We start from the raw sequence: 26,025 nt of genomic DNA on the forward strand, positions 1-26,025 counted from the left end.
AACCTAGATGAGGGGAGGGCAGCGGATGTTGTCTATTTGGACTTTAGCAAGGCCTTCAACAAGGTCCTACATGGCAGGCTGGTCTGGAAGGTTGGGTCCCATGGAATCCAGGGAGAGCGAGTTCAGTGGATTCAAAATTGGCTCAGAGGTAGAAGCAGAGGGTGGTGGCTGAAGGTTGTTTCTCAGAATGGAGGCCAGTGACCAGTGGTGTGCTGCAGGGGTCGGTGTTGGGACCCTTGTTATTCGTTATTTAGAGAAATGATTTGGATGGGAATGCACAAGGCTTGATCAGTAAGTTTGCGGATGACACGAAATTAGGAGGTGTTGACAGTGAAGAAGGTTATCGTAGATTACAGGGGGATCTTGATCAGCTGGGGAAGTGGGCCGAGGAGTGGCAAATGGATTTCAATGCAGGTAAGTGTGTGTTGATGCATTTTGGAAAGTCAAACCAGCGTAGAACTTGTACTGTGCATGGCAGGGAGCCAGGGAGTGTAATAGAACAGAGGGACCTAGGAGTACAAGTGCATAGTTTGTTGAAAGCAGCATCACAGATAGACGGGGTGATGTAAAAGCTGTTTAACACGCTGGCCTTCATCACTCAGGGCACTGAGTACAGGAGTTGGGACATTATGTCGCAGTTGTACAAGTCGTTGGTGAGGCTGCACTTGGAGCACTGTGGACAGTTTGGTCGCCCTGTTATAGGAAAGACGTGGATAAACTGGAAAGAGTGCAGAGGAGATTTACGAGGATGTTGCCAGGACTCAAGGGAGAGAGGTTGGCCAGGCAAGGTATTTATTCATTGGAGCATAGGAGAATGAGGGGTGACCTTATATATATAAAAAAATATTTAAAGTTATGGGAGGCAGAGATAAGGTGGACGGTAACAGTCTTTTCCCCAGAGTAGGGGAATCCAAAACTAGGGGGTGTAGGTTTAGGGTGAGAGGGCAAAGATTTAAAAGGGACCTGAGGGGCAACTTTTTCCACGCAGAGTGTGGTGAGTGTATGGAACGAGCTGTCAGAGGAAGTGGGTGAGGCAGGTACAACAGTATCATTTAAGAAGCACTTGGATGGGTACATGGAGGGGTGGGGCTTGGAGGGATATGGGCTGAACGCAGGAAATTGGGACTGGCTGGGTGGGCACTGTGGTCGCCATGGACTGGTTGGGCCGAAGGCCCTGTATCCGTGCTGTATTGCTCTGTGACTCTATGACAGGAATTGGTGCTGGCAAACAAAGTGTTAACCACGTTCTGTGCACACTGCACCTCTGCTGGACGTTGACTGTCCTTCGGCTCGGCTGCAGGGTGTGAGTCAGCCCCCGGAACGGGTCCGTCCATTCAGGGGGCACGGCCAATGCACCGCAGTTAATGCGGGTCGCACGGTCCCGCTTGTCCCCACAGTGGTGGCTGGAGTAAACTCAGCACGTCAGGCAGCATCCATGGAGACCATAAGACACAGGCCATTCAGCCCATCGAGTCTGCTCTGCCATTCGATCATGGCTGATTTATTTTTCCCCTCTCAACCCCATTCTCCTGCCTTCTCCCCGTAACCTTTGACACCCTCACCATCACTTCAAATACACCCAATGTCTTGGCCTCCACAGTTGTCTGTAGCAATGAATTCCACAGATTCACTGTCCTCTGGCTGAAGAAATTCCTCCTCATCTCAGTTCTAAAGGGACGTCCCTTTATTCTGAAGCCATGCCTTCTGGTCCTGGACTCTCCCACTGGTGGGAATGTCCTCTCCACGTCCACTCTATCCAGGCCTTTCAATATTCGCTGGATAAACAGTCATCGTTACAACCCGTCACCAGAACTGGGAAAATTGGGAATCAGATGTATCTTCAGTTGCAGGGGAGGGGAGGAGATCTCTCACTTGCTCACAGACCCTCACACACACAACCTTACCCTCACCTCCATATACCAACTACCTTCCCTCTACACTCAGTCAATTTGCAGGGTCTGGATCCAAAACATCGACCATCCCTCTCCCCCTCAGATGCTGCTCGACCACTGAGTTCCTCCAGCAGATTGTCTTCTGTCCCAGACTCCAGCACCTGCAGCCTCTTGTGTCTCCGTTTGCAAATCTCTGTCAGAGCCCCAGCAGTCTCCTCCCACGCCTTCCGTCATAGCAGGGATACGGATCGTCAAGCCCTGGCGATTTTTCTACCCTTAAGTCTGTTAAGGTTTAATGTCTCCTGTTTGATGACAGTCTGGAATTTCACTGGCACAGGAGAATGCACAGGCCCGTCCCTGACCTCTCCAACCACACTGTCCTTAGTGAATGAGAAGTGTTAGAACACAGTACAGCACAGGAACAGGCCCTTCAGCCCACCATGTCTGTACTGACCATGATGCCAGTCTAACTAATCCCATCTGCCTGCACATGGTCCATCTCCCTCCACTCCCTGCCTGTTCATGTAAGACAAGATTTCTTCATTAGTCACATGTACATTGAAACACACAGTGAAATGCATCTTTTGCGTAGAGTGTTCTGGGGGCAGCCCGCAAGTGTCGCCACGCTTCCGGTGCCAACATAGCATGCCCACAACTTCCTAACTCGTACGTCTTTGGAATGTGGGAGGAAACCGGAGCACCCGCAGGAAACCCACGCAGACACGGGGAGAACGTACAAACTCCTTACAGACGGCGGCCAGAATTGAACCCGGGTCGCTGGCGCTGTAAAGCATTACGCTAACCACTACACTGCCGTGCCTGCCCCCTACTGTGACTGTGTCTGTCTAACTGCCTCTACAACATTGCTATTGTGTCTGCCTCCACCACCTCCCCTGGCAGCGTGTTTCAGGCACCCACCACTCTTGGGTGTATTTATAAAAAAAACATTTGCCATGTTAATCTCCTTTAAACTTCGCCTCTCACCTTAAACCTCTGTCCTCTACATTTCCACCCTGGGATAAACACTCTGACTTGTGACTCTCATAATTTAAACACTTCTGTTCATTTGAGGCCTCACCTCTGACTCCAGGCGCATTGCCATTTTGGTCCCAAACGGACCCTACTCTCTCTCAGGTTTCCCTCTTGCCCCTATTATAGAACCATAGAACAATACAGGCCCTTCGGCCCACCATGTTGTGCCGACCTTCAAACCACTCCTAAGACTATTTAACCCCTTCCTCCCACATATCCCTCTACCTTAAATTCCTCCATATGCTTTTCTAACAATTTCTTAAACTTGACCAATGTATCTGCCTCCACCACCACCCCAGGCAGCGCATTCCATGCACCAACCACTCTCTGGGTGAAAAACCTCCCTCTGATATCTCCCTTGAACTTCCCGCCCATTACCTTAAAGCCATGCCCTCTTGTATTGAGCACTGGCTGTCCATTCTATCTATTCCTCTTAATATTTTGTACACCTCTATCATGTCTCCCCTCATCCTCCTTCTCTCCAATAAGAACAGCCCTAGCTCCCTTAGTCTCTCCTCATAATCCATACTCTCTAATCCAGGCAGCATCCTGGTAAATCTCCTCTGCACCCTCTCCAACGCCTCCACATCCTTCCTATAATGCGGCGACCAGAACTGAACACAGTACTCTAAGTGTGGTCTAACCAGAGTTTTGTAAAGCTGCATCATCACTTCGTGGCTCTTAAACTCGATCCCACGACATATGAAAGCTAACATCCCATAAGCTTTCTTAACTACCCTATCCACCTGTGTGGCAACTTTCAGTGATCTGTGGATATGAACCCCCAGATCCCTCTGCTCCTCTACACTGCCCAGAATCCTGCCATTAACTTTGTACTCCGCCTTGGAGTTTGTCCTTCTAAAGTGTACCACCTCACACTTCTCCGGATTGAACTCCATCTGCCACTTGTCAGCCCAGCTCTGCATCCTATCAATATCCCTCTGTAAGTTCTGACAGCCCTCCACACTGTCCACAACACCACCGATCTTAGTGTCATCTGCAAACTTACTAACCCAGCCTTCCACCCCCTCATCTAAGTCATTAATAAATATCACAAAAAGTAGAGGTCCCAGAACCGATCCCTGCGGGACACCACTAGTCACAGCCCTCCAATCCGAATGCACTCTCTCCACCACAACCCTCTGCTTTCTACAGGAAAGCCAATTCTGAATCCACACAGCCAAGCCTCGCTGGATCCCTTGGCCTGAAGAAGCCTACCATGCGGAACCTTGTCAAACGCCTTACTAAAATCCATGTAGACCACATCTACTGCACTACCCTCATCAATCTTTTTGGTCACCTCCTCAAAGAACCCTATCAGGCTAGTGAGGCAAGATCTTCCCTTCACAAATACATGCTGGCTGTCCCTAATCAGTCCATGATTCTCTAAATGATCATAGATCCTATCTCTTAGAATCTTTTCTAACAGCTTACCCACCACAGACGTTAGGCTCACTGATCTGTAATTCCCTGGACTATCCCTACTACCTTTTTTGAACAAGGGGACAACATTCGCCACCCTCCAATCCTCCGGTACCATCCCCGTGGACAACGAGGACTCAGATCCTAGCCAACAGTTCAGCAATCTCCCCTCTAGCCTAACAAAGCAGCCTGGGGAATATTCTCTCAGGCCCTGGGGACTTATCTGTCCTAACATTTTCTAACAGCTCCAACACATCCTCTCTCTTGATATCTACATGTTCTAGAACATTACCCTTACCAACACTGTTCTCAGCGTCATCAAGACCCCTCTCCTTGGTGAATACTGAAGAGAAGTGTTCATTGAGAACCTCACCCACTTCCACAGCTTCCCACCTTTGTCTTTAATTGGACCCACCTTTACTCTAGCCATCCTTCTGCTCCTCACATACGAGAAAAAAACCTTGGGATTCTCCTTAACCCTACTTGCCAAAGCCTTTTCATGTCCCCTTCTCGCTCTCCTCAGCTGTTGCTTAAGTTCCCTCCTTGCTACTCTATATTCCTCACGAGCCCTGTCTGATCCTTGCTGCTTACACCTTATCTATGCTGCCTTCTTCTTCCTAACTAGTCGTTCCACCTCTCTTGTCACCCACGGTTCCTTCACCCTGCCATTCCTTCTCTGCCTCACCGGGACTAATTTATCCCTAACATCCTACAAGAGATCCCTGAACATCGACCACATCTCTATCGTACACTTCCCTTCAAAAATGTCATCCCAATTTACACTCTCAAGTTCTGGCCTTATAGCCTCATAATTTGCCTTTCCCCAATTAAATATCTTCCCGTCCTCTTTGCTCCTATCCCTGTCCAGCAGTGGTCACTGTCCCCCAAATGCTCACCCACCGATAGATCTGTCACCTGTCCCGGTTCATTACCTAAAACTAGATCTAATGTAACATCCCCTCTAGTCGGCCTGTCAACATACTGTGAGAGGAATCCATTCTGGACACACTTAACAAACTGCACCCTGTCTAAACCTTTGGCACTAAGCAGGTGCCAATCAATATTTGGGAAGTTGAAGTCTCCCACTATAATAACCCTGTTATTTTTGCATCTTTCCAAAATCTGCCTCCCAATCTGCTCCTCAGTATCCCTACTGCTACTGGGGGGCCTATAGAATACTCCCAGTCGAGTAACTGCTCCTTTCTTGTTCCTAACTTCCACCCATATTGACTCTAGAGAGGATCCTTCTACATTATCCACTCTTTCTGCAGCTGTAAGTGTCCCTGACCAGTATCGCCACCCCTCCTCCTCTTCTGCCTCCACCCCCCCCCATCCCTTTTAAAACACTGAAAACCAGGAATATTCAATATCTGTTCCTGCCCCGATGTCAGCCATGTCTCTGTGATAGCCACAATATCATAGTCCCATGTACTTATCCAAGCCCTCAGTTCATCTCCCTTATTCCTGATGCTTCTTGCATTTAAGTAAATGCACTTTAGCCCATCCACCTTACTACTTTTATAGCCTGTACTCTGCTTCACCTTCCTCAAAGCCTCTCTACCTGTCAGATCTGACTTTTCCCCATCGCCTTCTTCCTCTGACCTATTCCTCCGGTTCCCTTCCCCCTCGCAATCTAGTTTAAACCCTCCTGAACCACCCTAGCAAACCTGGCTGCAAGGATATTGGCCCCCCTCAGGTTTGGGTGTAACCCGTCCTCTCTGTACAGGTCCCACCTTCCCCTGAAGAGATCCCAATGATCCAAAAATCTAAAACCCTCCCTCCTGCACCAACTTCTCAGCCACGCATTTATTTGCCATCTCCTCCTATTCCTACCTTCACTATCACGTGGCACTGGCAGCAATAACGAGATCACTACCTCGAGGTCCTGTTCTTCAGCCTTCTGCCTTGCTCGCTAAACTCACTTTTCAGGACCTCATCCCTCTTCCTACCTATGTCGTTGGTACCAACATGAACCACGACTTCTGGCTGTTCTCCCTCCTGCTCTAGAATCCTGTGGACCCGATCAGAGACATCCCGGACCCTGGCACCTGGGAGGCAACATACCATCCGGGATTCATGCTCACTGCCACAGAACCTCCTATCTGTTTCCCTGACTATCGAGTCCCCTATCATTACTGCCTTCCTCTTCTCCCTTCCCTTCTGAGCAGCAGGACCGGTCCCAGTGCCAGAGACCTGGCTACTGCTGCTAGGCCCCGGCAGGTCATCTCCCTCAACAGCTTCCAAAGCGGAAAACCTGTTACTGAGGGGAACAGCCTCCGGGCTCCTCTGCTCTATCTGCCTGTTCGTTTTCTTTTTCCTTTTCTCTCCCCTGACAGTGACCCTTCTATCTACTTCCTGGACTCCAGTAGTACCTGCTCTCAGGGGGGTGACCTTCTCCTGATGTACAGTATCTACATAACTCTCCCCCTCCTGATGCTCCGCAGTGTTTGAAGCTGCAACTCCAGTTCATCAATTTTGAGCCGAAGTTCCTCCAGCCTCAAGCACTTACTGCAGATGCGGCCATTGTGGACCACAGCAAGGTCCATGAGCTCCCACATCAAGCAGCTGCAGCACACCACCATGTCCTCCAGCTGAACTAATTCTTTTCCTCTCTCTCTTCCCCCCCCCCACCTAGTTTTTTCCTACTTAAAAATTTATAACAGATAAAAGGTAAACCGTACCTTTACTTACCATCTACTCACCTGCCTCACCTCTTTAAGCCAAAGCCCAACTCACTCTGTTCGCTCTCACTCCGCTGTTATATTATGTATAAAAAGCTTTGGGATTTTCCTGCCAGTGATACTTCATGTCCCCGATCGGTCTTCCTGCTTTCTTTTCTAAGTACCCATTCCACTTTCTATACCTGTGAAAGACCTCCTCCATTTACAGTTCCTCACACTTTTTATGTGGCGTCGATATCCCCTGGTATCCAGGGTTCCCTGGACTTGCTGTCATTTCCTGTCACTTCACAGGAACACATTAGCCCTGAACTCTCTTTACTTCACATTTAAATGCTCCTTGGGCCAGCCTACATCTGCTGCTCCTGGTCTGCTGCTGCTAGGTCCTGTCTTATGATATTGAAATTGGCCCTTCAATACATCGAACGTATGTGGAACAACACAGGAACAGGCCACAGTGGCTGTGCCACGATGTCAATTTAAACTAAATCTATCTGCCTGCATGTGATGCATGTCCCTCCGTTCCCAGCCTGTTCACCTGCCAGCCTGAATTGCGTCCACTTCCATCACCGCCCTGGCAGTGCGTTCCAGGCACCCACCACTCTGCTTTTTTTTTAAAAAATGACCCGCGCATCTCTTTAAAACTCCCCCCCCCCCCCCCCCCCCCCACCTTAAAGCTACGTCCTGTAGTATTTGACATTTCCACCCTGATTATGTACACTATCTGGTCCTCTCATAATTTTATAAATTTCCATCAGGTCTGCAGTGCTCCAGAGAAAATAATCCAGGCTTGCCCAACCACTCTTTATAGCCAAATCTCTCTAATCCAGGCAGCATCCTGGTAAACCTGTTCTGCACCCTCTCCAAAGCCTCCACATCCTTCCTGTAATGGGGCAACCAGAACTGCACACAATAGTGCAGCCTAACCGACATTTTATACAGCTGCAACATGACTTGTACTCAATGCCCTGACCAATGAAGGCAAGCATGCCACATAGATAGGGTCTTAATTTTCGGACCATTCTTGTTCCAATCCAGAACTACCTTGAGACTTGCATTTTACCGTTACTACCTGTAAAATGTTCACCCCACAGACACTTGTCTGGCTACATTCCCTAAAGCTAGGTCCAGGAGAGGCTGGACCTTGGGAGAGGTTGGATGGGCTGGGCTCTTTCCCCTACAGCAGAGGAGACTGAGGGGTGACCTGGTAAATGTCCATAAGGTTACGGGTGGGATAGGGTAGGTGGTGAGAATCATTTTCCCATGTTGGGGTGTCAAATGCAAGAGGACATGGGTTTAGGGTGAGCAGTTTAGAGGGGATCCAAGGGTGGTTGGAATCTGGAACGTGCTGCCTGAGAGGTGATCAGGGCAGGGATTCTCACGGCAGTTAAGAAGCATCTGGGCAACGCTTGAATCGGCAATACATAGAAGGCTGTAGGTCTAATGCAGGTAAATGGGATCATTGTAGGTAGGTGCGACTGTGCTATACAACTTGATGATTCCAGTACTGCCGCATCTAGAGTCAGAGTTATACGGCACAGAAACAGGCCCTTCGGCCCTACTTGTCCATGCTGACCAAGGTGCCTACCTGAGCTAATCCCATTTGCCCACATTTGGTCCATATCCCTCTAAACCTTTCCTGTCCATGGACCTGTCCAAGTGTCTTTTAAACGTTGTGATTGTACCCGCCTCTGCCACTTCCTCTGGCAGCTCGTTCCACACACCCACCACCCTCTGTGTGAAACATTTACCTCTGAGGTCCCCTTTAATTCTTTCTTGTCTCACCTTAAACCTGTGCCCTCTAGTTTTAGACTCCCCAACCCTGGGAAAAGTCTGTGACCATCCACCTTATCTATGCCCTTAATAATTTTATAAACCTCTATAAGCCTCCTCCTCAGGGAAAACAATCCCAGCCTATCCAGTCTCTTGTAACACAAGCACCACGGTTCCAGCAATGTCCTCCTGAACCTTCTCTGCACCCTCTCCAGCTTAATCACAACCTTCCTATAGTGCGGTGACCGGAACTGCACGCGGTGCTCCAGGTTCAGCCTCGCCAATGTCTTGTACAGTTGTATTATGACATCTCAGTTCTTGTATGCACTGTCCTGACCAACGAAGGCAAGCATGCCGTATGCCACCTTCGCCACCCTGTCGGCCTGCTGGACTATCCATGGATTGGCTCAAGAAGCTCTCCTGGGCACAGTTTACAAACCTCCCCCCTCTCTGTGCCTTTCAATCCCAATCACCTCGGGGAAGTTGAAATCCCAACTACGACAACCCGACTGCTCTTCCATCTCCGATCTGTCTACAAATCCGCTCCTCTACCTCCCGCTGACTGTCAGGTAGCCTGCAGGATCCCCCAGCAAAGGGATCACCCTCTCTTTGTTCCTCATCTCTTCCCGGAGGGCCGCATTCGAAGAGCCTTTAAGCTATCCTCCCTCATTAACGCAGTAATCAACATTGTGATGTGACCTCCCCCGTTACCCTGGATCGTTGAGTTGCCAGCCCCGTCCTGTGAACTGTCTCTGTGACAGCAGTCACTCACGTTCCCATCTGGCTGTCCTCACTTCACCTTCCTCTACATTCAAATAGATGCAACTCAGCCTTGCCTTCCTCCTGGTGCCTGTGTCTGCTGTCAGTCCAAGCACCACGTGGATCTCCCTGCATTGCTCTGGTAGAGGGGACAGTGTGCATTTGTATAGAACCACGCCCCCCCCACCCCCCGCCCCCAGACCCATCACAGCACCTGCCAGCCAATGGGCTCTCACTGCTGTAAGAGGGGAACATAAAACAGTACAGGCCCTTCAGCCCACAATGTTGTGCTGACCTTTGAACCTCACCTAAGACTATCTAAACCTCTTCCTACCGCATATCCCTCTATTTTAAATTCCTCCATGTGCTTATCTAGTAATCTCTTGAATTTGACCAACGTACCTGCCTCCACCACCGCCCCAGGCAGCACATTCCATGCCCCAACCACTCTCTGGGTAAAAAAACTTCCCTCTGATATATCTCTTGAACTTCCCACCCATTACTTTAAAGCCATGCCCTCGTGTATTGAGCATTGGTGCCCTGGGAAAGAGGTGCTGGCTGTCCACTCTATTCCTCTTAATATTTTGTACACCTCTATCATGTCTCCTCTCATCCTCTTCTCCAAAGAGTAAAGCCCTAGCTCCCTTAGTCTCTCCTCACAATGCATACTCTCCAATCCAGGCAGCATCCTGGTAAATCTCCTCTGCACCCTTTCCAACACCTCCACATCCTTCCTATAATGAGGTGACCAGAACTGGACACAGTACTCTAAGTGTGGTCTAACCAGAGTTTTGTAAAGCTGCATCATCACTTCGCGGCTCTTAAACTCAATCCCACAACTTTATGAGTATATAACAGCCATTCACGCAGAACATGATTCCAGTCAGCAGTGTGACAGAGGAGAGGGAGGGGATGGGGGAAGGAGGTGGGGATCCTGAAATCTTGTCCCTAACATGGTGGACGGCCCCTCGGTGTAAATGGGTTGTTGGTTAGCACAGACAGTGGGCCGAAGGGCCTGTTTCTGTGCAGGATCTCCCTGACCTCGTCACACCTGGGCCGGCTGCCAGGCAGCGTCCTGCACTGAACCGGTGTGGGATCGGTCTGTGCGTGGGTGTGTCTATGGGTGAAGGGGCGATCACCACGAGCCGAGAAGGTTGCCCCCATGTTGCTCCCTGGTCCTTGGGGAACGTGGCCTCCTCCTTATCGACCAACAGCAGCAGCCCCCTGGTATCACTGGTGTACAGACCCCACCTCAGTGGGCTCACACTGTGCCCAGTGAGGAGTGTGCAGCAGACTCCAGGTGTGGCTGTGGGCTGGGAGCAGGTACTCCTGGAGTGGCTCGGGAGTGATCCAGGATGAAGTGAGAGGAAAGCACAACTTGCTGCCAATTGTGGTCCAGGGTGGGGTGTCTGAAGCCCATTACAGTTGTCCTCCCCTCCTTGTGAAAGCAGTGGCTTGCAGACGTGCACTTGACCTGGTTCAGTAGGTAATGGAACCACCGTGCGGGGGATCTGCTGGGGGGCAGGGAGGGGGTCAGGTCCGGGAGATGGGTCACCACAGGGAACGCTGGGCAGACAGAGATGCTGCCCCAGTGGAGATGTTCACGTTTGCCCCCTCCGTTTCCTGGTGGATGGGGAAGATCCCACAGCTCCTGTGTAGACTGGCTGAGGGTTTCACAGGGAACAAGCCACTACTTAAAGGTCATCACCAGTTCTGTGCTGACGCACCGTTTATATCACGAGCGTCACCTCACTGCTGTAAACTCTCAGGTATGACCCAAGGCCGGGGAAGGTGCTATAGAAATGCCAGTCCATTCACCCCATTATCCCCACCCCTTCCCTCTCCCCTGGGGAATGTCTGGCTCCCAAGGCCCCCCCCCCACCGGACGTGGTTCGGGTTTGCTAGATGTGTGTAGGTGGTACACAGACCCACTGACCTCATTGATCGGTGGAACTGGTTCAAGGGCTGGGTGGCCTCCTCTGTGTGTGATCACAGCTTTAGGTTCACCTGTGGGTCCCCAAAGGCTGCAGTCAGCCTCTGCTTTAGTCTAAGGAGGGGCGAGGGGGTTATGGATTTACACCCTTTGTGCACTGCATTGTGCAGTGACTTGGATGACAGTGGAGGTGGGTGGGTCAGTTAGTTTGCAGACACCACTGATATTGGTGGAATTGTGGACTGAAGCAGGTTGTCGAAGGACACAGCGGGATGTAGATCAGTTACAGATGTCGGTGAGACAACAGCAGGTGGAGTTTAATCTGAGCAAGTGTGAGGTGTTGCACTTTGGGAGGTCAAATGTTAGGGGAAAGTACACAGTTAATGGCAGGAACCTTCAGCATTGATGTACTGAGGGATCTTGGGGTGCAAGTCCACAGCTCCCTGAAAGTGGAAACACGAGAGGATAGGGTGGTAAAGAAGGCGTACGGCACGCTTACCTTCATCGCTAGAGGCATCGAGTCAGGAGGTCATGTTGCAGCTGTATAAAACTTTAGTATTGGAATTGGTTTATTATTGTCACATGTACCGAGGTACAGTGAAAAACTTGTCTTGCATACCGATAGTCAGGCCTCACTTGGAGTATTGTGTGCACTTTTGGTCGCCCCGTTACAGGAAGGATGTGGAGGCTTTGGAGAGGGTGCAGAAGAGGTTCACCAGGATGCTGCCTGGAGGAGAGGGCATGAGCTATGAGGAGAGGTTGTGTGAAAGTCGAGCCGCGCTGTAATAAATCAGACAACAGCAGAACCAAAGGACGTACAATCAATGCTTTATTAGTTTAACGCTAGCGGGAGCGAGGGATACAGAGAAAGAGTAAACAGTGTAACCCGAGCTCTGTACTAGTTCCCACTCAGAGATTTACTGATCGGTGTCCTTGCCTTTATACCCACTTCATCGGAAACCTCCGTGGGAAGCTGCACTCACTAAGGCAGTTGCTTACAGAAAGCTTTTAGCAAAACAAGATGTATCTAAAAAAACGTATTTCTTTCTCACCCGCACCTGACATTTTACAGCCGTAACTACAGCCACCCCATAGTTGAGGCAATATCACACCATGGGAAGAATAGCGGCACACCATTAACCCTTACATTTCCAGCCGTTAACCCTTGCATTCCCAGTTATCTTTTACAGTTGGACAAACTTGGGTTGTTTTCCCTGGAGCGGAGGAGGCTGAGGGGAGACCTGTTAGAGGTTTATAAAATTGAGAGGCAGAGATAGGGTAGGCGGTCTTTCCCCAGAGTGGTTATGTCAAATACTAGAGGGTGTAGGTTTAAGGTGAGAGGGCAGGTTTTTGTACACAGTGGTGGGTGCCTGGAATGTGCTGCCAGGGGTGGGGGTGGAGGCAGATACGATAGAGGCATTCAAGAGGCTCTTAGGCACATAGATGTGCAGGGAATGGAGGGATAGGGATCACACGCAGGAGAGAGTAGAGCGAGTGTCGTGCTCAGCACAGACGTGAGAGGCTGAAGGGCCTGTTCCTGTGCTGTACTGTTATGTGTTCCATTGCAGCTGGGTTTAAAGGGCCACTCTCCAGGCCATTCCTCCAGTTAAGTACTGTGCTCAGTTGGAGTATTGTGCTCAGTTCTGGTCACCTCACTACAGGAAGGATGTGGAAGCCATAGAGAGGGTGCAGAGGAGATTTACAAGGATGCTGCCTGGAATGCGGAGCATGCCTTATGAAAGCAGGTTGAGGGAACTCGGCCTTTTCTCCTTGGAGCGACGGAGGATGAGGGGGGACCTGATAGAGGTGTATAAGATGATGAGAGGCATTGATCCTGTGGATAGAGGCTTTTCCCCAGGGCTGAAATGGTTGCCACAAGAAGATACAGGTTTAAGGTGCTGGGGGGTAGGTATAGAGGAGATGTCAGGGCTAAGTTTTTTACTCAGAGAGTGGTGAGTGCGGGGAATGGGCTGCCGGCGACGGTGGTGGAGGCGGATACGATAGGGTCTTTTAAAAGGCTGTTGGATAGGTACATGGAGCTGAGAAAAATAGAGGGCTATGGGTAAGCCTAGTAATTTCTAAGGTAGGGACATGTTCGGCACAGCTTTGTGGGCCGAAGAGCCTGAATTGTGCTGTAGGTTTACTACGTTAACTGAGAGCTGTGTCTGGCTTTTGTCTCCTCATCCGCAGGTATCTGCGTAAAGTGCAGGAAGGGTGTGTACGGAGCCAGCCAAGCTTGTCAAGCCATGGGCAATTTGTACCACACCAATTGTTTCATCTGCTGCTCCTGCGGTGAGTTGACCGGATCACTGACTCGCGCACTCGGTTCCCCACTGCTCCCTGTCGTTGGAACTGTACTCGCCCCAGTCAGGCTGCACTCGGAGTTGTTGTGTGGTCCTGAGCCCCATCCCTGGCCTTGGCGGAGTGCAGGGCCCATTGATCAGACTGCCAGGGCTTGGGCTATTACATCATCCAGCCGTGAATCCCTGAGATTAAAGGGTTAATTGGGTTGAGGTTTTGGGGGTTTGGAAAAGAACTGACAGGATGTGGGGAGGGAAGTGTTTGAGTCTCGGCCACGGAGCAACACCTTGGTGTGAGAGTGAGGCCTTTGGGGGAGAGGCCAGGGAGGCTGCAGTGTGGCACTGCATCCAGTAATCATCTCATCTCCAAGACTGGTAAACATCTGGGACAAACAGACAGACTGGTACAAGTCTCAGGTGATCTCGGGGTGATGTGCTGGTAGATGCTGTGGCTTCCTCAACCAAAGACCCCCAGACCCCCACGGAATGGGGGTTTCTCAGCTGCTCCTGCGTCAGCCAGTGTTAGGAATCTGGGACGGGTGCTTGTCGGTCAGCATAGACTGCACTTGACCTGGTTCAATAGGTGATGGAACCACCGTGCGGGGGATCCGCTGGGGGGTGGGGGCAGCCCCGGGAGATGGGCCGCCACACGGAACGCTGGGCAGACAGAGCTGCTGCCGCAGTCTGACCATCGACCATAGGTCTGCTAATGGGTGCTTGTTGGTCAGTAGAGACAAAGTGGGCCGAAGGGCCTGTTTCTACACTGTGAGCACAATCACTATTGCATAGAACTCCGTGTACAGCATACAGGCAGACCACTCAGCCCCTCTACTCCATGCCTGGCTTTTCTACTTCCACGCACTCTTGAACGGGCCTCTTGTATTGGAATTGGTTTACTATTGTCACTTGTACCAAGCTACGGTGAAAAACTTGTCTTGCACACTGATCGTACAGGTCAATTCATTACACAGTGCAGTTACATTGAGTCAGTACAGAGTGCATTGATTTAGTACAGGTAAAAACAGTAACAGTACAGAGTAAAGTGTCACAGCTACAGAGAAAGTGCAGTGCAATAAGGTACAAGGCCACAACAAGGTAGATCGTGAGGTCAGAGTCCATCTCATTGTATAAGGGAGCCGTTCAATAGTCTTATCACAGTGGGCTAGAAGCTGTTCTTAAGTCTGGTGGTACGTGCCCTCAGGCTCCTGTATCTTCTACCCGATTTGTACAATATTTGTATAATTTTATTTACCCTTATTTGTACAATAAGGATGGACTCTTGACCTCATAATCTACTTTGTTGTGGCCCTTGCACCTTATTGTCTGCCTGCACTGCACTTTCTCTGTCACGTTATTCTGCATTCTGTTATTGTTTTTCTTTGTACTGCCTCGATGCACTGATGGGATGAAATGATCTGTACGGACGGCAGGCAGAACAAAGTTTTTCGCTGTACCTCGGTACGTGACAATAATAAACCAATGACCACATCCCAGTCTGACACATCTGCCTGTTCTCCCTGATCTGTTCTACTTAATCCAAAATTTTGAGGAGATTTATCAAACACCACTACTTCCCTTCAAAATTCCATGTCGACTTGTCTAATCCCTTGAAATTGCCCAAGTATCCCTATTACCTTGTCCTTTGTAACAGCCTCATCTTCGCCACTTACTGATGTTTGGCTGTCCAGTCTGCAGGTTCCATTGTGCTCTCCCTTTTTGTTCTCTCATTTCCCACCTCCTGATCTGCAGGGACAATTCCACAACCTAGAGAAACCTGTTCAATGATGACCGGTTCCCCTCCCATTCCCGTGGCTCCCTCTGGGGTGCAGGTATCAGGCCCCAGGGATATATTGGCTTTTAGCACCGTTAATTTCTCCAGCACTTTGTTGCTACTGATGCTCATGCCTGTGTGGGCATCGTGCACACCACAAGCTGCATTCTTGCGGAATGAACAGAGAAGCAAGTTTCCCGTGGCTGGCATTTATTCCCAGCACAAGGCCCCACCAGTGAGGGGAAGTAAACAACTTTCTCCAGGTAATGCTCTTGGTTTTCATTGGTTAAAACCAGTACCTGCAGACTCTGGGCAGAAAGGTTGCCGAGGTGACTGAGGAAGCGTGATTCAGTGAGGTAGGATTCCAGAGCCGAGGGGCATGGCGAGGGCTCAGCCACAGGAATTCCTTCACTCAGATCGCAGTGAATATTTGGAATTCTCTGCGGCAGAGTGATTAAGTGCACACAAGGCTGAAAGAGATGGGCTGTGGTGTGGGAGTCAGAGTGCACAGTCAAGGGTTACGGGATCAGACAGATGAGGAGCAGGCCACGATTACATCAGCCATGACCTTACTGTCTGGGAGTAAAGCCTCAAAGGCCAGGCAACTGCTTCTGTGCCCTTCTGTCCTTCCCTAGTACGTACTCCATCCTTGGTGTGGCAACTGCTCTGCCCAAGACACAAGAAATTTCAGAGAGTTGTGAACCCAGCCCAGACCATCACGCAAACCAGCCTCCCCTCCACTGGCTCTCGGTAAAGCAGCCAACGTAATCAAGGACCCCTCCCACCCCGGACAATCTCCCTTCTCCTCCTCCCATCAGGCAGAAGATACAAAAGCCTGAGGACACATACCTGTAGGCTCAAGGACAGCTTCTATCCCGCTGTTATCAGACTCTTAAACAGCCCTCTTGTACAATAGAGATGGACTCTTGATCTCCCGATCTTGCTTATCTTGGCCCTTGCACCTTGTCTACCTGCACTACACTTCCTCTGTAACTGTAACACTACATTCTACATTCTGTTTATTTTTCCTTTTGTAGTACCTCGATGTACTTGTGTGTGGAATGATCGGTCTGCATGGCAGGTATTTCATTGTATCTCAGTACACGTGACAACAATAAACCGATTACCAGTCTCCCACTGAAGATCGGTGCAGTGAGAGATCAGACTAACAGTCTGGCAAACCATGATGGGTGCTGACACTCACCGCCCCCGGCACGACAGGTGCTCATCCAAGCTCCTCCAACAGCACCTACCAAACCCACCAGCGCTCCCACCATGAAGGCTAAATGCAGCACGGGCAGGGGGACGCCACCATCTGCAGGTTCCCCTCTGACTTGGAGTGAAGTTGGCATCCTGGAACTCCCTCCCTCCCCCCCCCCCCCCCCCCCCCCCCCCCCCCCCCCCCCCCCCCCCCCCCCCCCCCCCCCCCCGATGGCACCGTGGGAGTGCCGTGGACAGGAGAGGTTTAGAGGGCTATGGGCCAAATGCAGGTAGATGGGACTAGCTCGCTGGGCAACACAGCATGGAGGAGTTGGGCAGAAGGGCCTGTTTCCATGCTGTCTGTCTGTGTGGGTCAGACCTGTCTGTGATGGCTCTCACAACTGCCCCCCTGGGGGGAAATTGTACCTCCCAGGACGACTGCCTGTGGTATGGGTGGAGGGAGAGACCTGGGATAACACAGCTTTACTGTCCCTGTACTGTGTGTGTATGTGTGTGCAACAGCCATTTCCACCAATCCCATCTCATTCTCCCCACATTCCCAACAACCCCACCCCACCTCCCCCAGATTCTACCCCTCACCCACACAATTTACAGCAGCCAATTAAACCCACTGACAATTGCCTGTGGCCCGTGTGTGGGTGATCCAGTTATTTGAGCTGAGTGTGATGGTCAAACATGCAGTCAGCCCAATGTGTCAGGTGTCTGTGAGGAGTGGAGCCTCTATAACTGTCTACTCCCCCTCTCCCCCAGGTCGGAGGTTACGAGGGAAGGCTTTTTACAACGTGAACGGGAAGGTGTACTGCGAGGAAGACTTCCTGGTGAGTTTATTGCCCTGTGATCTTCTCCCACAGCACAGTGGGGATTCTGGATGGGCTCTCGGCAAGACAGACCCTGCCAAACTCTGTGCTCTTCTGTAGGTATCACACCTTGTGTAGGGGGAGGTCTCTACAACCCCTGCACTCCAAGCTCTCGACCACCCTCCGATTTCTGCTGCTCCGTGTGGGCAAGTGTGCCCTCGGCTCCAAGGTTCCTCGCTCTGGGATAAACACTGCTGCCTTGTCATGCCGACTCGTGTGCCCAAAGCTTCAACCAGCTGCCCTTCTGCGTCTGGTAAAGCTTCTCAGCACCATTACAGGGGTTGAAGGTTCTTAACAATTCACACAGTATGTCATAGTATCAGGTTTATTATCACTGACATGATGTGAAATGTGTTGTTTTGCGGCAGCAAGACGGTGCAAGACATAAAAATCTATAAATTACAAAAATAAATAAATAGTGCAAAAAAAAGAAATAACGAGGTGGTGTTCATGGACCGTTCAGAAACCTGATGGTGGAGGGGAAGATGTTCCTGAATCATTGAGTGTGGGTCTTCAGGCTCCTGTACCTCCTCCCCGATGGTAGTAATGAGAAGAGGGCATGTCCCGGGTGTGTGGAACGCACTGCTGGCAGAGGTTGTGGGGCCAGATACATTAGGGACATTTAAGAGACTCTTAGATAGACACATGAATGGTAGAGGGCTATGTGGGAGGGAAGGGTTAGATAGATCTTAGAGCAGGATAAAATGTCGGCACAACATTGTGGACGAAGGGCCTGTACTGTGGTGTTATGTTCTATGCTACCTTTTTGAGACACCGGCTCTTGAAGATGTCCTCGATGATGGGGAGGGTTGTGCCTGTGATGGAGCTGGCTGAGTCTACCACCCTCTGCAGCCTCTTGTGATCCTGCGCATTGGAGCCTCCATACCAGGCTGTGATGCAACCAGTCAGAATGCTCTCCACTGTACACCTGTAGAAATTTACAAGAGTCTTTGGTGACATACCGAAACCTAATGAAGCAGAGCCACTGGCGTGCCGCCTTTGTGATTGCATCGATCTGTTGGACCCAGGATAGATCCTCCGAGATGTTGATGCCCGGGAACTTGAAGCTGCTCACCCTTCCCACCGCTGACCCCTCAACGAGGACTGGTGTGTGCTCTCCCGACTTCCCCTTCCTAAAAACTAAAGAGGAGACACAAGGATGCCGGAATCTGGAGCAACACACACTCTGCTGGAGGAACTCAGCGGGTCGAGCAGCATCTGTGGAGGGGGAAGGAATTGTTGACATTTTGGGTCAAGACCCTGCATCAGGACTGATGATCTAACATGCACAATATAATTTAATGTCGTGGTTTGTTGATTGTTCTCTGAATTATCCGGACGCCATCAGTAGTATAACCTCTCCCCAGTCTCTCCACCGCCCCCCCCACCCCCGGCCTGAGCTCGGGGAGGGAGGTGATGAACAAGCACAATGATCCAAGCCCAGTGGAGCTCAGTACCAGGTCCGATCCCACACCCAGTGTTGCCACTGCCTGATGCAGCCATGTCCGTCACCGATCCACACTTGGGCACTGCTTCACCCGCTGGGCACTGCCCCCTCGCTCCCAGGCCCCATCCTGCCATGTCACCAGCCACCCCCCCCCCCCCCACAACTCTGGGTATCAAGAGGCCAGTTGACATCAGTCCGGCTCTGCGCACGGGGAGGGGAAGCTGGGTGGAGGATCTGCAGAACTGTAAAGCTCAGTGCTCGACAGGCTGTTGACTGCAGGTGTCCAGAACCAGGTGAGAGCAGTGCCTGGCCGGGGGGGTGGGGGGGGGGGGTGGCGAGGGGTGAGTGTTTGGGCACCAGGAGGTGAGGTCATGCAGTAAGTTAGTAAGTTGGATGTCCAGTGTGGGAGATTCGAGGTAACGAGCTCAGATTCACCGGTCATCGTGATGTGGAATTTCTGAAGGAAACCTTTGTGTGTTTACAGTACTCTGGCTTCCAGCAGACAGCAGACAAGTGTTTTGTGTGTGGACACCTGATCATGGAGATGGTAAGGAACGTGGTTGCTTCATGGGATGGACACTCCAGACAACGGGGGTCTTGCCCGGGCTGTCCGCGGCTCTGTGGCCCGGCCCTGGGAGGCTTACATAGTCCATGCATGCGGGTTTACACGGTCCCCGGACGCGCGCAGGTTTACACGGGCTCCACCACGCACGCAGGTTTCCACGGCCCCAGGCAGTGTATCTGTTGAACGGCCTGACCATGGAGATGCGGGGGGGGGGGGGGGGGGGGGGGGTGGGGGGCAGGGTGGACAGTGGCATGAGTGGAGGGACTGGAAGGGGAGGGGCAGGGCGGTTAGGAGAGGTGTGGTGTGTTCTGCATATGACAAAGACTGACCCTCCCTGTTGTGTATGCAGATCCTTCAGGCACTGGGCAAGTCCTACCACCCAGGCTGCTTCCGCTGCGTGGTGTGTAACGAGTGTCTGGACGGCGTGCCCTTCACCGTGGACGTGGAAAACAACATCTACTGCGTCAAAGACTACCACACGTGAGGGTCCTCCCCGCCCCTGTGTGCACGCACCCCCCTGTGCCTGATACAGCTGTTCCCCCACCCCCGTGAGGCAATGGGTGGTCATCTGGTTACACAGCCGAGCCTACACCAGCTCCCAACCCACAGATCTGACTGCTTGGCCCATCATTCTGCTGCTGGCTCTTTGGAAACGTATCACTCTTCCTTTGTGGTGGTTGGGTCTGCAGCACCTTTACCAGCGGGACTGCGGCAGTTCGAGGAGGGAGTTCGAGGGACCTTGCCCCTTATGTCCAGATCTCATTCCCCCACAGCCCTGAAATGTTCCCTTCCCGTATTTGTCGAGCTTCTCCTCAGAAGGTCCAAATGGATGGTCCACCACTGTGGCCCAGTGTACCCAGGTTCTTGCTGTTCCTGTGTCCTCCAGTCACTGACTCCACCCCCACCCCCCACCACTTCCTCTCCTAGTACAGGCCCTTTGGCCGACAATGTGCTGACATTTTATCCTGCTCTCAGATCTAGCTAACCCTTCCCTCCCACATAGCCCTCCATTTCTCTATCATTTGTGTGTCTATCTAAGAGTCTCTTAAATGTCTCTAATGTATCTGCTTAATGCCTAATGTATATGAAACGTGCTTTAACCTCTCTGCTTGGAGGGGGACATTCCCGGCTCCAGGTAACAGTGACGTGAGTTCCTGCTGTAATGGGGGGCGTGGGAGGACATTCATCTGTCTGCTCCCTCATTCGGGAAGGTCACGGGTGATGTGATCTTGGCCTCAGTTCCATTTCTGCTGGTCCCTTGCCTCCCCCCTTGGGCCAGATGTTTGCCGATCTCTAATATTCAATTACCCCCCTCCACCCCAAACTAGAAGAAATTCCTCCTCATCTCCGTCTGAAATGGGCGACCCCTCCTGATAGATGCCCCCGTAAGGTCTCCCCTCTCAGCGCCACCCCGTCGATGCCCCGCGAGGCAAATCTCATTGTTGCGGATCCTGCTGAGTAGCAGCTCAACCTCCGTATGCCAAACCCCCCTTCACCCCAGGGGTCAGCCTGGTCAACCTGCCTGTCTCCGAGCGGGCACCTCCTCCCTCTGCCATCTAGGCCCAGTGCAGGAGAAGTTCTCCCAGTCCCAGGCTCTCACCTGGGAACTCTGCACCACAGTCAAAGTCTCCGTGCTGGAGTTCCCAGTCTCCATTTTGTTCGGCAAGATCCCACACGGAACAGCGGGTTAACTGAGGGAGGAAGGTGGGGCAGGGGACTGGGACGGTTCTGTCTCAATCACTTCCGAGAGCTGGTTCGTTGCTGGGGTGTCCCCGGTCCCAGTGTGAGGGAGGTCCCATGTTACCCACTCTCCAATTCCATGTGTCAGCTCCCCGGTTTCTAGTGTGTCATTGGGGGGGGGGGGTGGGGGGAGCTGTTGTCATCTCGGTGTGACCTTGTGCCTAACGTGTAGCAACTCTTTCTGTTTCAGAGTGTTTGCGCCAAAATGTGCGTCCTGTGGTCACCCCATTCTCCCAGTGCAGGTACCATCAGCCCCTCCCCCTCCGTCCCCCTCCCTGTCCAAGGGTCTGCGCCCCACCCTTACCCTCACCATCCTGGGCACTCTTTACCCCCCCCCCCACCCCGTCGCTCCCTCTGCCTCCTTCCTTCTCTCTTTCCCCTCTCCTCCACTCCCCCCCAATCTCCCTCCCCCTCCCCTTTACGATGTGTCGAGTTAGTCTGGGGGTTTGCAGGTCAGCACATTTACACACGGTAATTTTGGGAGGAGGTGCTGAGGACAGTGGTCAGTGGGGGGGCAGATGGTGGGGAGGGGGTGCGGAGCATCGGGTGGGTTATCTCGGTGATGTTCCATTCCCAGGGTTCGGATGGTGGGGAGGGGGGAGTGGACGGTGGGGTGGGGGCGCGGAGCATCGGGTGGGTTATCTCGGTGATGTTCCATTCCCAGGGTTCGGATGGTGGGGAGGGGGGAGTGGACGGTGGGGTGGGGGCGCGGAGCATCGGGTGGGTTATCTCGGTGATGTTCCATTCCCAGGGTTCGGATGGTGGGGAGGGGGGTGGGGATGGTGGGGAGGGGGCGCGGAGCATCGGGTGGATTATCTCGGTGATGTTCCATTCCCAGGGCTCGGAGGAGACGATCCGGGTGGTGTCAATGGACAAGGATTACCATGTGGAATGTTACCACTGCGAGGTCAGTCTGCACACTCCCCTCCCCCTGGGTTGGTGATGGGGGGGCTGTGCCGGGGTGGGGGAAGAGTGTGATGAGGTTATTTGGGTGGGGGGGGGGGGGGTGGGAGGAAGTCGAGGGTGGGGGTGTCACTGGGGTGGGCCTGTTTGTGTTCACCTCCACCCCTCCCTTTTCCAAACTGTAGGGGCTCTTTCAAACTGATTTGGCGGTGTGTGGCCTGACCCATTTAGGGGAGGGGCTTGTCTGTCCCCACCCACCAGGGAGGTGGGGCCTGTCACAAGGGGTGGGACCTCCTGAGTTTCATTGATTTTGCTACCAGTCCCTTCCCCTGTGCCACCCCACTAGGTCCCTGATCATGGGTGCGGTCACTTGGGGCATCTGGGATGTTCCCTCCAGCACCAGGGGTCAGAGACAGAGCTCGTGGGGGGAGGGCGGGGATCTTGGGGTCCAAGTCCACAGCTCCCTGGAAGTGGCTGCACGTTGATGGGCCAGTGAAGGTGTACGCCACGCTTGTCGTCTTTAGTTGAGGCACTGAGTTAGGAAGTGATGTCGCAGCTGTATAAAACTCTGGTCAGGCTGCATCTGGAGCATTGCATTCAGTTCTGGTCGCCCCATTGTAGGAAGGATGTGGAGGCTTTGCAGAGGGTGCAGAAGAGGTTCACCAGGGTGCTGCCTGGATTAGAGGGCATGAGCTATAAGGAGAGGTTGGACAAACTTGGGTTGTTCTCTCTGGAGCGGCGGAGGCTGAGGGGAGACCTGATAGATGTTTATAAGATTATGAGGGGCATAGATAGGGTAGACGGCCGGTATCTTTTCCCAGGGTCAAAATATCTAGTACTAGAGGGCATGCATTTCAGGTGAGAGGGGGCAAGTTCAGAGGAGATGTGCAGGGCAAATTTTTTTTTAAAACAAAGTGGTGGGTGTCTGGAATGTGCTGCCAGGGGTGGGGGTGGAGGTAGATACGATAGAGGGGTTTAAGAGGCTGTTAGACACATGAACGTACAGGGAATGGAGGGAGATGGGTCGTGTGCAGGCAGAAGGGATTTAGTTTAATTTGGCATCGTGTTCAGCACAGACATTGTGGGCCGAAGGGCCTGTATTGTGCTGTACTGTTCTATGGGTGGTCACCCTTGGCTGAGGTTTGGGAGAAGGGCTACATCTGGGTCTGGGAGGGAGGGAAGTCTGCCAGTGTTGGGGGTGGTTCAGGACGTTCTCTCCCTACGCCCCCCCTCGGTTAACTCTTTGGTTGCCCACCCCCTCCCCAGGACTGCGGTCTCCAGCTGAATGATGAGGAAGCCCGTCGCTGTTACCCCCTGGAGGGGCATCTCCTGTGCCACAGTTGCCACATCCGTCGGATCAACATCCCCCTGCCCGCCCAGCCGCCCCCCACTTACCAGCTGCACGTCACCGAGCTGTGACGGGAGGGCCACCACCCATCCCCCCTGTGCTGACCGGAGAGGGCATTCTGCTGGCTGAGTCCTGCTTTAGGAACCACAATCTAGGACCTTGCTGGCCCTTCCTTCCTTCCCGAGGAGGGCAGTGTCCACGGTTACTGTTAGTAACCCACTTTGGCTGGGACCCCGGAGAGCAGCAGCAGAAGGTGTGGACAGAGAGAAGATCCAGACATTGGAGCTGTGACCGAGTCCCTGCTCGCCAACGGTGTCGAGGGAATGGTGGACTCCAGCCTCTGAGCTCCCCTCCAGTGAGATGTCCACTAGGCGGCAGTTAGATCACACAACCCTAATCGCGGCTCATCCATTTTGTCAGCCTCCGGTAACTAGTCGGATGTTTCTGATTGAGGACCTATTTAATTCTGCACCTCTTGAGTGACCAAAGCCCTGGTTGCCCCTCTCGAGAGCGAGAGAGAGGGGGGGGGGCATCTGGGAGATACTCTTTAGCCCAGGACGTCTGTGCCTGCTCTTAACATAGCAAACCTTGAAACTTGACCACAGCCACTGCTCAGTGGGAGCCTCTGCATTTATAAACATGCCATCCACCTGATCTGATTAACCCTTTCAGTACATCACAACACACAGGCATGTAGACTATGCAAGGAATCACAAGCGTTTTATATAAACTGCTCAATGGTGGCATTGTACAGTGGGCCCAACTTTGTAATTTTGTAATAGTTTTTTTAAATGTATGTCTTATTTTCTAATTGGATGATTCGGTACATTTTCTGTACTGATTATTCGACGGACTCCCACCTCCCCACACCCGTCCCCTGCACCAGTCCACCTCCAGATGTCGCCGGGCACTAGCATCTTGGTCCTGAAGGTTGCTGGGTTAACCTTGTGATTGTTGTCAGTTTTCCAAAGGGGGAAGGCTTTTCCCAATGGGAATGTTCATCCCACTCCCTAAGGAATGAGCGGCTGCCCAGAACCAGTCATCAAATGGACGCCCAGACCTGCTGGGACCAGTCACCTGCTGCTGGAAATCTCAAACCTCCATCCACCTTTATTTATTTTCCCAACCATCCCACTTGCCGCCCCCACGCCACGCCCCCCCCCCCCCCCCCCCCCCCCCCCCAATTCTCCCCGGATGCTCTGCCCATGACCAGATCCTTCCACAGCTCTGGTCCTGGACTGAGAACCTGCTCGGAATCAGACTTATTATCACTGACTAAGCTGACGTGAACTCTGTCCTGTGGCGGCAAAGTTCTCCCCTCCCTGGTGACCAAGTCTGCCTCCTGCCCCTGCTTGTGCTGCCCTCTGTGAGCAGCTGTGGGGCTGCTTCCTTCCTCTTCCCTCAACCCAGGCCACAGATGCTCCTTGCTCGGGCTGTTGACCGGCTGTCGGCCTCCCAGCCTCTTGCTTCGATTCCTTGGGTGGTGCCCTGTGGGACCTTTTGACCTTTCCCCTTCCCTTCCCCCCCCCCCTTTGTGGTATGTGCCCCCTTGGGTGGGTAGGGTGACCCTCACACGTGCCCCTTTGACTCCCACCCAGCTGGTGTCCAGGACTCTGCACAGCAGCCACGGAGCCAGCGGGAGTCATCACCTTTGTGTGGGGAGGGGAGTGTTAGGGTTACAATGGCTGGGCTGTTCCCGTCTCTGGCCCAGGAGCCCCCTGCTGGAGCTGGGACGTGCTGGTGTTCTGTGGGGGGACACTGGAGAGGGAGATGTAGAGTTATTTATCTTAAAAGTAAAGCCACATAATATCAACCTAAATTATTAAACCTGTAAATGTCAAAGGTCACTTAACCTTAGATATAATCTGCCTTTTTTTTCCAAATAAAAAGTTTTTTTTGTAAGTTAACTTTGACCTTGTCTTTTGTGTGATTGGACGGTAGTGCCATTATGGGCCTGAGGGATGGGAAATGAATGTTGAGGACGGTCAGCAGCCATTTCAGAGGCCATTCAGCCCCTCGAACCTATTCCTTCACTCACTCAGACTGATGTCTCTTTGAGCACTGGCAGATCCCCGGTTAGACCTCCCTCCAGTCTGGGTGCCCAGTGAGAAGTTCACTGCTTTATCACTTGGTAAGAGCTGAGCTGAAGGATGTGTGAAACCCAACATCCTTCAGTGAAGGAATGACCTCACCTGGTCAGATCATGTCTCGCATACGGTCCGAACAGATCAATTCATTACACAGGGCATTGAGGTAGTACAAGGGAAAACAATAACAATGCAGAATAAAGTGTTACAGTTACAGAGAAAGTGCAGTGCAGGCAGACGATAAGGTGCAAGGTCATAATGAGGTACATTGTGAGGTCAAGACAGGCACTGGGTTCA

General features: G+C 52.2%; 2 protein-coding genes across 2 annotated transcripts in view; one reads left to right on the forward strand and one right to left on the reverse strand.

The window, feature by feature from the left end:
* The window catches only part of wtip (WT1 interacting protein), a 36,460-nt gene extending 11,670 nt beyond the window's left edge, over window positions 1-24,790 (forward strand). The window contains exons 2-8 of the mRNA XM_052028429.1: window positions 13,680-13,781; window positions 17,532-17,599; window positions 19,570-19,632; window positions 20,000-20,130; window positions 21,581-21,632; window positions 22,229-22,297; window positions 23,560-24,790. Coding sequence (XP_051884389.1) covers window positions 13,680-13,781; window positions 17,532-17,599; window positions 19,570-19,632; window positions 20,000-20,130; window positions 21,581-21,632; window positions 22,229-22,297; window positions 23,560-23,712 — 638 coding nt within the window. The 3' untranslated portion in view covers window positions 23,713-24,790. The remainder of the gene's footprint in view (window positions 1-13,679; window positions 13,782-17,531; window positions 17,600-19,569; window positions 19,633-19,999; window positions 20,131-21,580; window positions 21,633-22,228; window positions 22,298-23,559) is intronic.
* The window catches only part of LOC127577454 (fatty acyl-CoA hydrolase precursor, medium chain-like), a 459,511-nt gene that overhangs the window by 99,863 nt on the left and 333,623 nt on the right, over window positions 1-26,025 (reverse strand). The gene's annotated exons all lie outside the window — the stretch shown is intronic.

This window comes from Pristis pectinata, chromosome 13 (genome assembly GCF_009764475.1).
Source record: "Pristis pectinata isolate sPriPec2 chromosome 13, sPriPec2.1.pri, whole genome shotgun sequence".
NCBI lineage: Eukaryota > Metazoa > Chordata > Chondrichthyes > Rhinopristiformes > Pristidae > Pristis > Pristis pectinata.